The sequence below is a fragment of the Orbilia oligospora genome, assembly GCF_000225545.1.
Source record: "Orbilia oligospora ATCC 24927 unplaced genomic scaffold scaffold00083, whole genome shotgun sequence".
NCBI classification, from domain to species: domain Eukaryota; kingdom Fungi; phylum Ascomycota; class Orbiliomycetes; order Orbiliales; family Orbiliaceae; genus Orbilia; species Orbilia oligospora.
The window spans coordinates 775,673-790,964 of NW_011645640.1; the positions used below are offsets into that span (position 1 = coordinate 775,673).

The 15,292-nt window shown below is 44.8% G+C and overlaps 4 protein-coding genes across 4 annotated transcripts; 2 read left to right on the forward strand and 2 right to left on the reverse strand.

Moving 5' to 3' along the window:
• Window positions 1–1,004: 1,004 nt before the first annotated feature.
• On the reverse strand, window positions 1,005–2,936 carry AOL_s00083g220 (uncharacterized protein; the record flags this gene model as incomplete). The annotated part of the gene is made up of 1 exon (XM_011125399.1): window positions 1,005–2,936. One exon carries the CDS (start codon window positions 2,934–2,936, stop codon window positions 1,005–1,007), a length of 1,932 nt encoding a protein of 643 aa, XP_011123701.1.
• Window positions 2,937–4,057: 1,121 nt separating this feature from the next.
• Window positions 4,058–5,993, forward strand: AOL_s00083g221 (uncharacterized protein; the record flags this gene model as incomplete). The annotated part of the gene is made up of 3 exons (XM_011125400.1): window positions 4,058–4,115; window positions 4,216–4,456; window positions 4,559–5,993. 3 exons carry the CDS (start codon window positions 4,058–4,060, stop codon window positions 5,991–5,993), a joined length of 1,734 nt encoding a protein of 577 aa, XP_011123702.1.
• A 593-nt stretch (window positions 5,994–6,586) lies between these two features.
• Window positions 6,587–8,431, reverse strand: AOL_s00083g222 (uncharacterized protein; the record flags this gene model as incomplete). Its single annotated transcript, XM_011125401.1, has 1 exon — window positions 6,587–8,431. One exon carries the CDS (start codon window positions 8,429–8,431, stop codon window positions 6,587–6,589), a length of 1,845 nt encoding a protein of 614 aa, XP_011123703.1.
• A 2,700-nt stretch (window positions 8,432–11,131) lies between these two features.
• On the forward strand, window positions 11,132–12,357 carry AOL_s00083g223 (uncharacterized protein; the record flags this gene model as incomplete). Its single annotated transcript, XM_011125402.1, has 6 exons — window positions 11,132–11,326; window positions 11,391–11,577; window positions 11,700–11,855; window positions 11,945–11,969; window positions 12,032–12,132; window positions 12,239–12,357. 6 exons carry the CDS (start codon window positions 11,132–11,134, stop codon window positions 12,355–12,357), a joined length of 783 nt encoding a protein of 260 aa, XP_011123704.1.
• Window positions 12,358–15,292: the final 2,935 nt, after the last annotated feature.

Genomic DNA, 15,292 nt, shown 5'->3' on the forward strand with positions numbered 1-15,292 from the left:
TATACATTTTGAAGCTGCACTTTTTTGATATTGGTTTTATATTGTGTCATATGATTATATTAATCTAGGATTGTTTTCATCTCGTAGATTAAATGCTGGACAGTGAGATATTTGGGAATACCGATGCCATAATTCATTGATCGATGATACAATAGCAACAATGTAACAGTCAGTCAGCTGCTGTGTATCTGTTCATTACCATTGTCTATAATACATAAACCCTAATGCCTTCCGTACCAAACCGACCGCCTTTCCTAAAAAATGCAGAATCCCATGCCAGTTATTCCCACCCACCATAAAAATGAAATCCATGCCTGAATGCAAAAATGGGAGAAAGAAAAAAAAAACATATCTTCGAGAAACGCCATGATAACAAAATAACACAAAGGGAAGGGGAAAGTAGTAGTGAAAATGCAATTCTATGGGAAAAAAGGAAGAAAGAAAAGGCTGTTAGCTGATTAGTGCGAAACCCCCATCGTAGGCAAAGGGGACAGGGAGAGGAGGAGAAACAGGCTAGAAAAGCAGGAAATAATTCAGTTCGTTAGTAATCCAGAAAGTAAGGATAGGGATACAAATGCGGTGTCGATTCGTTATTAAAATGAATATGAAGAAATGAAAGTGTAGAGTTTCGGGTCTCTATCAAAGGAAAACCAGGGGAATCTCTCACGATTGTGATAGAGAACTCGAGATAGACGGCGTCTTGTCATTTCTCCCGATAAATCCTCCTAAGTTTCGACTTTCTCACAGACCCTCAGGTTTTGTCGATGGAACTTAGGATGAAAAAAATAAATAAAAGTAGAAATATTGTCAAGCGAAAGAGCATTATCCGTGTAACTCCGGGAGGAGAATGATTCCACCCGGAAGCATCGAGAAAGAATGGAAGTGCGAAAGTAAGAGGTAATAAAAAGACGAATGTATGGGTGCCATCCCATAGAAGATTAATTAGAGACCTGCATAAGCTCAAAGGCGTCGAGATGTGAAAAGGGAAAGGATTCTGGGAACCTCTAGATCCCGTCTTCATTCTCGGCTTCATCCTCAGCCTGAACGGAAAGATCGACCTTCTTTTCTTCTTCTTTATCTGGCTTGCTCATTTGTCCTTTAGCATTGGTGTTCTCTTGCATACTGATCATACATTCGGCGCAGAATGCCTTGGGGTTGCGATTGCAACTTTCGCAGAGCCAGACCTCTCGCAAGCAATGGCTACACAGCCCACGAGGATACTCGATCAGTGCAACACCGCGAAGATCCCACCAATTGCATTCCGGAAGAATTGGTGGTCCAACATTGGGTGGGAAGATGCGGCGAGGAAGAGGGCATCGAAGCATGCGCTTCAAAACGTATTCTACCTCTGAAACTTCGATGGTGAGGCCGTTTACCGCAGGATAAGGAGGTAGTATTTCGAGGTTATCTCGGGGGGAATTCGGCATAGCATACTTATAGAGCTGGAAATTTCGCTCTCGAAGACAGTAACGGAATAGATAGGCCAGCCATCCTTCGTCAGGCGTAGCAGGTCTAGGGTTAGGGTGGGTCCAACTTTCTTGAAAAGCCCAATTCCTTTTTGTCATCCTGTGGAGCGAATATCGCTGTTCGCTAAGGTTGTAGGAACTAAAGTTAGTAACGGCTTGATCAATGGCCGAAGTGCAAACGAGACTTGTGGAGAGGTTCATGTCATCGATTTGCAGTTGCTGTTCATGGTCGGCACCGGTTCCTGGGAAGTAGAAATTTCTTCCGGAAAGAGGATGCTCGATTCGAGCCTCCCAGGGCATCCGAGGCATTGGATCCTCGTTCACGAGTTTAGGGAACTGACGTGTGCCCTGCGATACGAGTTGTTGGTGAACTGTGTGATGAAGTCGCATCTGGGAGTAGTCGTCGATCAAGTTATCGGGAACTTTATCAAGGGTCCATCCATCCCACAGGAAGGCATTACGTGAGTCGCAGTATGAATGACAGAACATTAGTTCAGTTTCGATGCCGAGGGCGCCTGTGATGCAAAGCCAGCGGGCAACGTTATGTTGGAATGGACAGGTCTCTGCATGGCAGTTGCCTGGAGTCTTTTGCCAAAATTCTCGCTCAATGGACAGTTTACCGCTATTCCCGAGGAATAGCTTCTCCAAACGAGTGTACCCAATGAGCCCAGCCTTCTCTAGATCCTCGATGTTGGTTGGAACCGGGCCGCGCCAGGCTTGTGAACCGATGGGTGATTTGACAGTTGGACCGGCTTGGGGAGCCAGGAACGGTAGAACTATGGCGGCTGGTGCATCATCTTGATCCCAGTATTTCCGAAGTTTCTTGAACAAAAGCCTTTGGAGGAGTTCGAGAATTTGTTCAATATCCAAAGATGCACAACCCTGTGCCCTGATGTAGTTGAGATGAACAAAGCATTCTGGGAATCTATCGGTGCCGATGAGATCTTTAGATCGGTTGTACTCGCCCCAATCGACGCCTTGGAAGGTCTGAAGAATGATATTAATCATTAAATCCGCCGTGACCCCTGTGTTGCTCAAATCGAGATACGTAAGACGGTCCCATTGATGAAGTGGTTCCTCAAAGAAGATGATCCGGTCAGGTCGACTAGGACTCGAGAAAACACGCAAGAATTCTCGAATTCGATGGTCGGGGGCGGATGGTGTATTCGAGAAGTCTAAGCTTTCAGCTTGTCTTATCAAGTAGTGCTTGACATCCTCATAGACACTCGGGCATGTTCGACGTAGGTTGATAATATCGACAACATCCGGCAGATGCCTTACGATATGTTCGATGATCAGATGATTTCCGAGTACCTCTGCACCACGATGTCGACAAAGGTTGGCAGGTTTGATCTGCTTTTTTGTATGTGTTCTGGGAACTGTATCTTCTATGTCGGTGTTGTCATCTCTCCCATAAGAGCGTGGAGAATCGCTCCAATTGCAAGATGACGATGGAGAAGGCAATGCCATGTTTGGCAATGGTGGGTTTTGACGGATGTACGCACAGTACAGGGGTGGTGGTGGTCGCAATTGTTTCGAATCGAATGATCCTAGACACACAGGGAAGCCGAGAGGAAGACCACAGCTATAACGATTGAAGGAACTTAGGAATGTATGTAAGTACGTTTCGATTTCTAAGGTGCGAACGAATGCCGAAAGAATCTAGATCTATGACAATGATGAAGATGCTGAACGAGAGAGGAAGGGTGGAAGGATGGAAGGATAGGATGGGATGTCTGGAGGGTCTACGAGGGTAAAATTTAGATGCAGATGGAGGTGGTTGTAGATGGAGGAAGGGAGGTGAGGGAGAGTGTCATGAAGATGGCGAGGGTCTGTCGACGTGAAGGGAAGTCGAAGCAACAACGCCTAAATCGGGCAGCGGGCAGTCTGTTACACACCACATACCACACACACATACGTACAAAAAAGGGTGCGCGACGTGCAGCACTGCACTGCAAGGTGCTTATTACTATTAATTACTATGCCAATGTTGTATATACCTAATTAAGAGAGTGCTCCAGCTTGGAATTGAGAGCGTATATCTTTTTTTAGCGACCTCGAGAGATCATCCACCTCTTCAATTAACATTTTCCTCTCTTATAAACTTAATAGCCGACTACTTCTTGCTATATTATAGGTAAGCCAAGCACGAGTATCGTCGAATTACACAGAGCGCAAATGATTAATAGATACTAAATGCAAGGCCTAGCTCTTTCCCGTTTGTTATCGATAGGCCAACCCGATTGGACTGCCGGGGGCCGCTTCAGGGGACCTCAACTGGCGGATGTCCGTCTTCGATTTTAGCCTAAACCCGACCTGGTTCATCCGCTGGCCGGGGTCTTGATCTTGCCTCTGCGGAGACTCTGCAGCCCGACGGTGGACGACCGGCTATATATCATCCTGCAGCGCTCTTGCTTTAAGCTTAAATAGACCCGCGGTCTGCGGTCCAGGATTTATATTATTTTTCGATGTCATTCAACTTTTTATCTCTTTGGCTTTATATATAAAGGATATATATACCTTAAACTTTAATTCTATTCTATTCTATTCTACTATAACGATATTATCTATATAACACTAGAAGCGCAAGCATGGCTGACTCTGGTCCATTATATCTGGGGTTGGATCTCTCCACCCAGCAGCTCAAAGGTATTATATTAATAATACTTCCTTCTTTCTCCCAACCTCTTATGATTATGCTATACTATATAAAAGTAACCTGATGCATGATGATACTAAAAAATACCAGTTCTCGCTGTCAAATCAAACCTAGAAACCGTATTCGAAGAAGCCGTCTCCTTCGACGACGATCTTCCCTCCTATGGCGTCCGGAAAGGCGTTTTCGTCAACGAAAAGGACGATGAAGTCTTCGCCCCTGTCGCAATGTGGATCGAAGCCCTGGACCTTCTCCTCCAGCGTATGAAGAACAAAGGTTTTGACTTTTCCAGGGTCAAAGGCATCAGTGGGGCCGGCCAGCAGCATGGCAGCGTGTAAGCTTTTCCCCATTGCATTGCATGGGACCCACCTTTGTTGGATTTTGACCTCGAAGACAACGCACTTACTAATATAAACTATTCAATTTGCTACTTCAGATATTGGTCCGAGGGTGCAGAATCTCTTCTATCCTCTCTGTCGACTGAAAAATCCCTTCTGGAGCAATTATCACCAAAAGCTTTCAGTTGGAAGTTCTCTCCAAATTGGCAAGATCATAGTACTTCTGAACAAGTTGCTGCATTTGATGACCGTGTCGGTGGTGATGATTTACTCGCCAAAGCCACTGGCTCAGGTGGTCACCACCGTTTCACCGGACCTCAAATCCTTCGTTTCGTTCAACTTCATCCGGAGGAATATGCTGCTACAAGTAGAATATCTCTTGTATCATCTTTCCTAGCTTCTCTCTTCCTCGGAAAAATCGCACCAATAGATATCTCCGATGTATGCGGCATGAACCTCTTCAACATCGAAACAAAAACCTGGGATGACAGACTCATTTCTCTAGCTGCATCTCCATCCGGAACAGACCCCGCAGCTACAAAAGTCCTTTATGAGAAGCTAGGAGAAGTAGAACCCGATGGTGGTAAAAATTTGGGACCGATATCTTCTTACTTTGTCAAGAAATGGGGGTTTCCTACCGATTGTGCTATTATCCCTAGTACGGGGGATAACCCGTCCACCATCCTCGCATTGCCACTACACCCTCAAGATGCTATCGTTAGCTTGGGAACTAGCACCACCATCCTGATGAGCACAGAAAAATACTATCCTTCCCCGGCATATCATATGTTCAACCACCCGACTCAACCGGGATTATACATGTTCATGCTTTGCTACAAAAATGGTGGTCTGGCACGAGAGGAGATCAGAGATGCCGTCAACAGAGCCAAAGGTATCCACGACCATTCTTGGGCACAATTTAACAAAGCTGCGATCGAAACTCCAGTACTGGGAAAGACTTCTCCAAACGATAAATCAAAACTAGGGTTTTACTTCCCGCTACCGGAAATCGTACCCAATGTGCAAAACCCTGGGTTTTATAGATTCGAAGTTGATAACACTTCGAAGAAGATTGAAGAGTCGAAGGGATGGGATGTCACACATGATGCAAGGGCTATCGTTGAATCCCAGGCGTTGAGCATGCGCATTCGAAGTGCCCCTCTATTGGACCCTAAAAACCCACAACCTAGAAGGGTATACCTCGTCGGAGGTGGTAGCAGGAATAAGGCTATCGCTCACGTCTTGGCGGACGTACTAGGTGGTATTGAAGGCGTTTACAAGTTGGACGTAGGTAACGCCTGTGCTTTGGGAGCGGCGTACAAGGCTTTATGGGCGGTCGAGAGGCGGGATTCTGGGGAGTCGTTTGAAGATTTGATTGGAAGTAGGTGGAACGAGGAAGGCAAGGTGGAAAAGGTTATGGATGGATATAAGAAGGGGACTTGGGAAGCTTATGGGGATGTTGTGCAGGCTTACACGGAGGCAGAAGCAAAAGTGCAGAGGGGCGACGTCAAAGGTGATACCTCTCTGATATAAGTCCGGGGTTGCTATTATCATCAAATTTGCGAACTAGAGAGTTACCAATCATCCAATAGCTATAGATCTTGAATTATAAAAGTTCATTCATGGTAATATTGACCGAGGTAGCATATGCTGCCTAAGTAATCGAGTAGATATAGATAGTATTTACACTTTTGAGGCTCCTACCTGTGAGCCCTGATTAAGATAAAACATAGAAGTAACAAACACCGACTTTTCCTTCTCCCCTTCCATGAATATTCCCGAAAGTCCTCTCGTTATGCATGAAAACGTAAATTAAAGAACCCGACTTAAAATCCCACAACTCCTGTATAATGTCGCTAGAACATGCAGTTAAAGCAGATATGAGTAAAACAAATGAAATTGGAAGACACCCGGATGTCACCGTGGCCGGAAAGCAGCGAAAGAAAGAAAGAAAGAAAGAAAGAAAGAAAGAAAGAAAGAAAGAAAGAAAGAAAGAAAGAAAGAAAGAAAGAAAGAAAGAAAGAAAGAAAGAAAGAAAGAAAGAAAGAAAGAAAGAAAGAAAGAAAGAAAGAAAGCCAAACTAAAAGAATGAAAAAGAAAAAGGGTGACATATACCATAACAGACTTCAGTCAAATCGGACAACTATAAGTTCGTCCGCTTTTCTAAGGTTTCCTAACCTGCCATAAAGATTAAGTGGTTTGCATTGATCGCTCCTATCTTTTGCAAAGACCACCCATCCACAGCCAACCGCAATTGGAGCACAGTCAACTGTAGGATTAGGAACCCTAGCCCTTGAGCTTCGAGGACGGAAAGAAAACTCTGCGGCCTTCAAAGCATCTGACGAGCTCAAAGCATGAATCGACGATGTAGGCTGCAGCCACTTGGCGTTCTTAGCACCTTGTGATGAGACGTCGGCGTCATTCTCAAATATAGAGACATTATATAGATTCGTGACGATGCTAGGTACGCTTCCGATGAGAGTCAATCCTCGTTGTTGGTGGTAAGCATGAGATCCTCGGTATCCAGCTCTCATTTGCTCAGCGTTAACCCTAACCGTTGAAATAGCAAGGCAGTCGTGAAGACGATTCGAAGCCAATGTTGTAGTGTCCATTGAGATGGGGATATGTTGTCTGGAAACCTTTGGAGTTGCCATGAAAGCCGGACGCCAGGCGAGACCTGTGACAGTACCATCTGTGAGGATACTGGCATCTAATTTCCACAGAGCTGTTGCTTGACGGTGTTGGATAAAATCATTATAGATTTCGTCGTAACGGAGATTGCAGCACAAATCGACCGTGACTGTTTTACCTTCAGCATTTTGGGTCTCCGTGGCCTGAAAGAATGTGAAAAGTGGCTTGACACTCTCAGCAGCGACAGAATCCCTAAGAGGTGGCATCGAAAGGTCTGTTTTCTTCAACGATGCTCCAGTTTTGACATCGACGATTTGTGCAGACGAAGTGAAGCTGATGAATAAATGGCATCCAGCGACGTCGGCTCCCAGGGCCGAAATTTCCTTGTGTGCGAGATATGCGAATGTTGCTAATGAATCTGCAACCCTATCCACGCCTGCGATTTCGTGGACTTTGGGCCATGTTGGGATGATCCGATTGAAGAATGCGATGTTGTATTTATTCTTCGCCCCCTTCTTAGAGTAGACGAAGTAGTGTTCATTAGCGTCAAAACAGCGAACCTCATCGTCGATCGTCCAGTTGCATATAACTTGTCCAGGATTTGCCGGATCGAGTGAAATGATAACCAACGATTGATGGATGGTGGTTGGCGGGTTAGAGGATCGTCTGTTCAAGAAATCCCTTATCCTCTGAGGGACGCCACGAGGATTGTCCTGCAATTGAGTGGTAGTCCTTGGATGGCTAGCAACCATCATGAAAGGAGGCAATTGCTTCTGTCCGGTCAAAAACTTATCGCCTCGGTCAGCGGTCCTCGGGATGAAGATGTTCCATTTATTATCTTCGTCGGGGTTGACCGAATCAAACAGGGGATCAATTCCGATGAGGTCGATGGAAATTTCCTTCCTACTCCTATCAAGGCATTTAAGGACCAGCTTCGACTCTTGGGATTGTTCGCCTTCAATATGTGAGGGTGATTGGTAAACGAGTGTATTGCCGACGACACCCCATCCCAAGTAGCTTGGGTCGGTGCTCCCTTTTGCCACGATAAGTTTTTCGACTCTGGAGGGGTCTTTTCGTATCCATCGCGAAGTTCTAGCGATGAGTCGGGTTAATTCGACGTTTCCAGCCCCCGGACTAGAAGATTCTGGTACTTTGTCGAATAGCCTCTTAAGCACAAATCGACAAACAGAATCATCTGTGAAGAGACGGTAGAATCCTCTGGAAACCAAACGACATCTTGCAATATCAAATAGATCCAGATGGGGAACTATCAGAGTTGCTACATCATACGGAAGCTTTTCCAGGAGAGTCTTAGAGCCAGATGTTGAAGTGGATGTCATTTTGGCAGCTGTTGAATGTGAATGACAAAGGCAGCGAGGTGAAGACGAGAGATAGGCAGGATAAGAAGAAGGAATGTCGCCTATGTCGGTTCAAATTTAATATGTTTAATGAGAGCCTTGTAGACGTGTCTATACCGTATGAGCTGTTCTCCTGTTTAAATGGTATAGAGTGCCAGGGAATATATGTTATCCACACCCCAAACTATCACAGCCTGGGAACTCGGAATAACAGCTTATATCCCTCTACAATATCCAAATAAAATCACAAACAGAACCAATGGAATGGTCGACCTGGTCCATGCATAAAGGGCTGGTAAATGGCGTCGAATTTGACAGGGGTATAAGTACCGACCGCTGCTGCTGTTCAGGTCATCATCCAGGGTACTGGGCAGGGTGGTTCAGAGAAATCTGTGGATTTCGACCTCGCGACTGCGAACAGGAAGTGCGTTGGGCTGTTGCAGTTGGCCGTAATTGTCGTCTGCGCGAATAAAGCTCTTGGCTCCGGCTTAATCGTCGAATTGGGCGCTGCCAGATGCTGCCAGTTTGTGAGCAATTGCTGCAGGCTGTGGGTAATATTCGAATTGGAGGTTGAGATAATACTGGCTAAAAATAAAGGTATTTTGTATTGTCGTCCAAAACGAAATTTAGCATTCGGCTTAATGCTTAACTCGACTGCCAGTCGTTCAGGTCGAATTCGAACTTTGTATCGTCCAAAGTATCCGCCCAGTGAAAATTAAAGTCAAAGCAAATATGTAATACCTTTGGGGAAATACACCGGCCGTAAAGCTTCTTAAATACGGACGCCATGGGGATTCACTCGCCGGATTATAATTAAGAATTCGTAAGAAATGTCGCACTGTCTCCATTTACTTTTTGAAGAACTGTGGCCGAAACAGTCGCCCATCTTGTGTTAACTACCCAGGGAAGGGGGACAGGCTAAGGGAAACAAGGGCGAGCTCTCAAAGTCGCACAGAACATCCGCGAGAACCATGCGATATGCTGGCTAGTCAAAAGCAAAAAGGGTCTTTGCATGCTCCATGATGAAAATTTTTTCTCCCCTCTACTTCACATGAGAGGTCCAGAATCAGGCTTCAGGATGCGGTCCACTAACTACGGTCTACCTGCATGAGGGTGATCAAAATAGCGTATAGCGTCATCAGCTGCAACAGTAGCGAAAGTCTGGGGAAAGGAAAAACTTCACGGAAAGTTGGTGTTTTGTGGGGCACCAAGCTTTGTCCTGTCCATAACAGGGGCTGGGATCGAGGAACAAGGCGTCACCTGGCCTGACCCAGAACCTTTTTCCATGTCAGATCTGACTTAAACCTTGAACTGTCGACGGTTGGAACAGCAGAATGCCGGCGCATTGGGAACCAACCGAGCAAATTTTTCGCATTCAAAGGGGTCAGCTGGAGGAGGCGCTCTTCTGCTGGGCTGCGTTTGGAAGCATCCTTAACCCAATACAATGGGACATTTAAGCATTCGACTGGAAGGTTTTGGTTTTTTCTGGTGCCCGAAATGAGGGGCAGAGGTCACCGGGCCAGCCTTCGGTTGCGTCTTATTACCTAACCTTTTGTCATTTCGTGGTGAAATCGTCCCCTTTCACCGAGGAAGTCCTGTCTAGCCCGGTGGCCGACGGTGGATCTGTGGTGCTGGGTCCAACCCTGGCGGCCACAATCCGCCCTATTGGCAGCTTCGTTCTGGGCAAAGATGTCGCGAAATGACGTGCCACCTTAGTAGCTAGCAAAATAATACTTGCGGCTTCCGTGTGAGAGCTGAATACGGGCAACCTGGCCACGACGTTGAAAAGTGCGAATTGATCCTTCTCAAAAACATGGCTCTCTCTTCAGGTCTTGCGGTGCGGCCTATGTAGAAACAGCAGAACGCAAAGAACATCTCTAGACCAAAAACATGACATACAAAATTGATCACATTTGGCGGGTTCGAGGGGAAGAAGCTGTAGCTACCAAGGGCATCCAAGAAAGCTTCGGCAAAGTGCCAAGTCTGGGGTAAACCGTCTCGATTTGCCGGCCCGAAGAGATTTATGCACCGAAAGAGCCACGCTTCGAACTCGGAGAGGTTCAAGGTTGGATTTTATGAAATAAACCAATGCAATGGGTATCGACCCACACCGGCTGAAAAACGATTGAAATGTATATTTAAAGCCATTCTTTGAACATCACTTTTCCCAGCTGTTTCGGTGGTTTGGATCTAAGGAGCTGCAGGTTGAGCTGTAACCTCTCCGACTGCGATCTATTGCAGGCATTGCATCGAGGCATTTCTTTCTATCGATATTTTCCGATGGCATAATGCCTAAGCACTTATGTGCATTTGAGCTTGTGGGTATACATGCATTGATGATTGGCTTAGAGCCAGCAAGGCGTCTAAGCCTGATCAATTAGCTGAAAGATATCCATTAGTGGCTGAGGCTTAAATATAAATGCCAATGTTAACATCAATTGACTCTGAATGGAAGATACTTACTTGATGCCGAGTGCGGCCTTTTGAAGGCTGATAGCATCGAGTCCGATGTGCTCCGACAGGTTACGTTGGGTAGAGCAGCCCAGCAATTGGTAACGACATGGCAACACGGAAATCAAAATTCATTTTCCAACGGGCCAGCTGGTGCTAGCTTTGTTAACGTTTCGACCTCCACACCGCTGGAGACCAAGACCTAGCCGACGACATCACACCTCCCCAGCCATGTGCCCCTCTCTTCTTCCAAGGTCTCTGCTTGAGACCCTGACGATTGGGAGAGCTGCATGTGTACGGCCCACCTCGCGTAGTTTCTCCCGCATCGTTGTTCCAAAATCATCACTATTTCAGACCGTTCGCCCTTTCTCTTCGCGTCCGGCCATACGAGATTGGGTCCCCACTCCATATGTTCATGAAACAACTGTAAACATACATATCTCCTGATATCGGATATAACTCGATTGAAAAGTACTAACCAATCATGTAGGCTGGCGGTTGGCACACCTATGACATTTTCTCCCGGTTGCTCAAGGAAAGGATCATTACGTTGAATGGTCCCGTTCACGATGGCTTGTCCGCAACCGTAGTGGCTCAGCTGCTTTTCTTAGAAGCTGATAACCCAGATAAGCCGATTCATCTTTACATTAATTCTCCAGGAGGAAGTGTAACAGCAGGTAAATTCACTGGCCTGGATGCTCCCCAAGCTTGATATCTATATCTGTGTGACATGATAGGCTTCGAATCGCCCGTGGACTACTGATAACAAGAAAATTAATTTTTTAATATTATATTTTAGGTCTTGCAATTTATGACACAATGAATTACATTCAATGCCCCGTTTCAACGATTTGTATTGGACAGGCAGCGAGTATGGGTTCTCTGCTGCTAGTTGGCGGGGAGAAGGGTAGACGCTTTGCCCTCCCTCACTCCAGTGTCATGCTCCACCAACCAAGTCCGTTTTCCTTCCTCCACTCCTATGAAATCTTTCAAATATCTCCTTTCTTCCTCCTTTTCGATCGTATGCTGATTGCCTTCGTGCAGGTGGTGGTTACAGTGGTCAAGCAAGGTATGGGGTTCAAACCGTCTCAATAAATCTCGGGTTTCCACCTTATCTAACATTTTTAATAGTGACATTGCTATCCATGCTAAGGAGATCCTCCGGGTACGAGAGTCGCTGAACAAGATATACCAAAAGCATCTAACAAAACCCCATACTCTGGATGAAATTGGTATGTCACGACTATTCCTTTTTGATTTTCGTTTCAGCTATGAGACTCATCTTGCGACAAAATTTGTATTTGGAGAGCTAATTCAACTACCTTGTGTGCTTTATAGAGAAAATCATGGAACGAGACCTTTTCATGTCAGCTGAAGATGCTCTAAACATGGGTCTTATCGATGAAATTCTTACCAAAAGACCTGGTTCTGGAAGCGAGTCGCTTGAAAAGAAGTAACCAAGCTCCTTTTCCAGTCCCACGTTTGAAAACGGAAAAACCGCCTATCTGCTCCATGGATGCCACAGGCTCGAACCCCCAGCGAAGATTATCGGCACGGCTTTCAACAGTTGATGCCATGAATCATTGTATCACTTGAGACTAGATCTTGCGAAATGTCTCACGGTCGGATAGGAATATATGGAATACGCCGCGTTCGTCGACAGCGCGAGACCCTAATCCTTCCTGGTCCCTACCTCAAAACTGGGAGTTAGGAATTCTAAAGTGTATTTTAATCACCACTGCCCTCTTACCATTTATGTATCTTTATCCCCCTCTTCTAGACTAGGAGAGGAAAGATATATCTTGCATTTAGGTATCACAGAACTATCATTTTTCTGATCGAATATGTATTTGTACGACTTATGAAATAGAGAGGCACATGGCATTATTATAGCAAAATTCTGTCGTCCCTTTCCGCCCCAAGTGTAACGTTACTCTTTCTAAGGGAAAGTATGAAAAGATAAACACCTACCCACCCAGCTTTTATCATTACCGTTATCTTTTTTTTTGCATTGAAAAGGAGCCCCGCGACTGCTTCTTCCTACCCATCAGGATTTAAGGCTAGCATTCAAAAAATCGAGTTGCACATATTGCGATTCTCGATAAGCCCGCCGATCACTGCATGCGGGTACGGCTGCGGCTTGCGGATGTGAAGGGATCGTGTAGCTAGCTTCCCGAGTAGCTCCCCGGGCCGCACTGCATCTTTGCATATGCATATTTTTCTTTTGTTAAGAAAAATGAATCGAACTATTTCTTTTTTTACTCAAAAGTTGACTCACGCCGTAGATACAAGATACCAATCCCACATTCACATTTGCATTCGAAATCATTTCGTCTGTTTCCATCCGTCGGCTATATATATTATAAAAAGGAAGATGGAAGAGCTTAGAATTCTAGAAGAAGAAATAATTGCGCTGGTGCCTGCCTCGACAATTACCTCGTGGTTCGACGCTGGTCTGATAAAAACAATAATAAAAATAAATAAAAGGGGCCGCGTTTTTGAATACGGGTATGTTATGTTTCTTTTTGAACTGCTTTTCCAAAGTTGGTCGGCGACATCTCGCAGATTCGATGCTGAGGATTTCCTTTTTTTATATATAGGTGAGTCTTTGGGGGCCTTACGTAAACGATATATGTAACAAAAATACCACAGCGCTGTAGCTGTGCAATAATGACGTTCAGATAGCTCGTAACTTACAAAAAGGCAGAGAGATCACTTGATAGTTTCCCCCCCTTTCTTTTGGAAGCATCTTTATCTCGTCGCTCTTATAAATTTATAGAATAAATCACTGTAATAAAGTCTGGGAGAATATATGAGGCTCAACCGTAGTATCAATCTCCAACGTGAACAACGCGCGGCCGCCAAACGTGCTCCTCCATAGCTCTATGTATAATATATATCGACCCACGTGATATCTTTCAACTTCGGAATTATTCCCATTTTCCAGCACGGCTCACTAAATAAAGTACTCGACTAGGCCGTTCTAATGGTCCTAAAATTAAGCGATTTGGCCAAAAATTGAGCTCGCTGTGACGATGAATAGTTCAGTCATCGCAACTTCGAAATGGAGGTTGATCTGTGCAATGATGTGATGCAACTCGCGGATCAACATCCTCAACCCCATTAAAAATGATCTCTACGCGCCGTAACTACTTAATTATTACCTAAGTAAGTACCTACTTAAGTACTGTGCCGGCATGGGGTGTGTTTTGAATACCAGTGCGATACCAGTTGTAGGAAATATATAGGTTTGAATATCATTCTAATGCGTATTGAGGGCTAAAATACCGGTTTATTTCAGTAGTGCTACGATTAATCGTATTGATACCGTAGCCCTGCCGTAATAATAACACCCCATTTGTCGGCACAGTAGCTATGTGTAGGTCTAAAGACCTGACTAGTACCGACCACTATATATGCTATATTGACCTTAACCAGGCATCTTGCTCTTATGATCTTACATACTTACCTAATATAAACTTAATATTGTCATGTCGCGATATCGTAATAAAGTGGTATACATTCCACGACGCATATATCCTAAGAATATCGAATTGGTCGATCATTTCATTATCGCCCTTGTACATGTATTCTAAAGCTCTGCAGATATCTCTGGTTTGAACAATAATTATAGTTACTATAATAGACAAAATAGCTATGAAATGGAACCTAAATCTTCTCATGATCAAAGGTATACTACAGCTCGACTCCAAACTTCGCATTTCTTTTTTATTACAAATTAAATTTGGTAGAATAACTGTCACTTAAGCCGGGACCCGAGAACTTACCTCGAATACAAGTACTATAGAATAATACAGATCAGTTTTTTTTTTGATAATCCCATATATCAAATGTATTATCTATTCACTAGCCACGGTCCTGCGTTATCTCGTAAACCAGAATTAAGATAGATAACCAGCTACGCAGAAACTCAGCTCTAAACCCGGTTCATAAAGAGTATCATCAGGGAGAAAAAAGTATATATTTTATAAAAAAAACCCTCATCAAGAAACAGCCAACCTTTTTTCCTCGCGAACACCAACGTTAAGACACTAACAAGAAATAAAAGGGAAACGGAAAGAAAAGAAAAAGAAGAAAAAGAGGAGAACAAGCCAAGCTAGATGCACATAGAAGCGGAGAAGACCAAAAAATATGTCGCCGTGAAAACAATAGTTTGGGGGGAAGTGAAAGGGAAAATAACAACAAAGGCCGCCAACGCGAATTTAAAGATACCCATGGCACCCAGGCAGGATGTAGAACGGGGGCGGCGTGGGCGATTGCCCTTCGATGATAGATTTTCTATGGATTTATGTTAAAGTCCGGCATGGTTCCACCACCAGCCTTGATAGCCGTGCATCTGCGGGTTGTGCAGCGGTTGTTGAGGAGGGACGT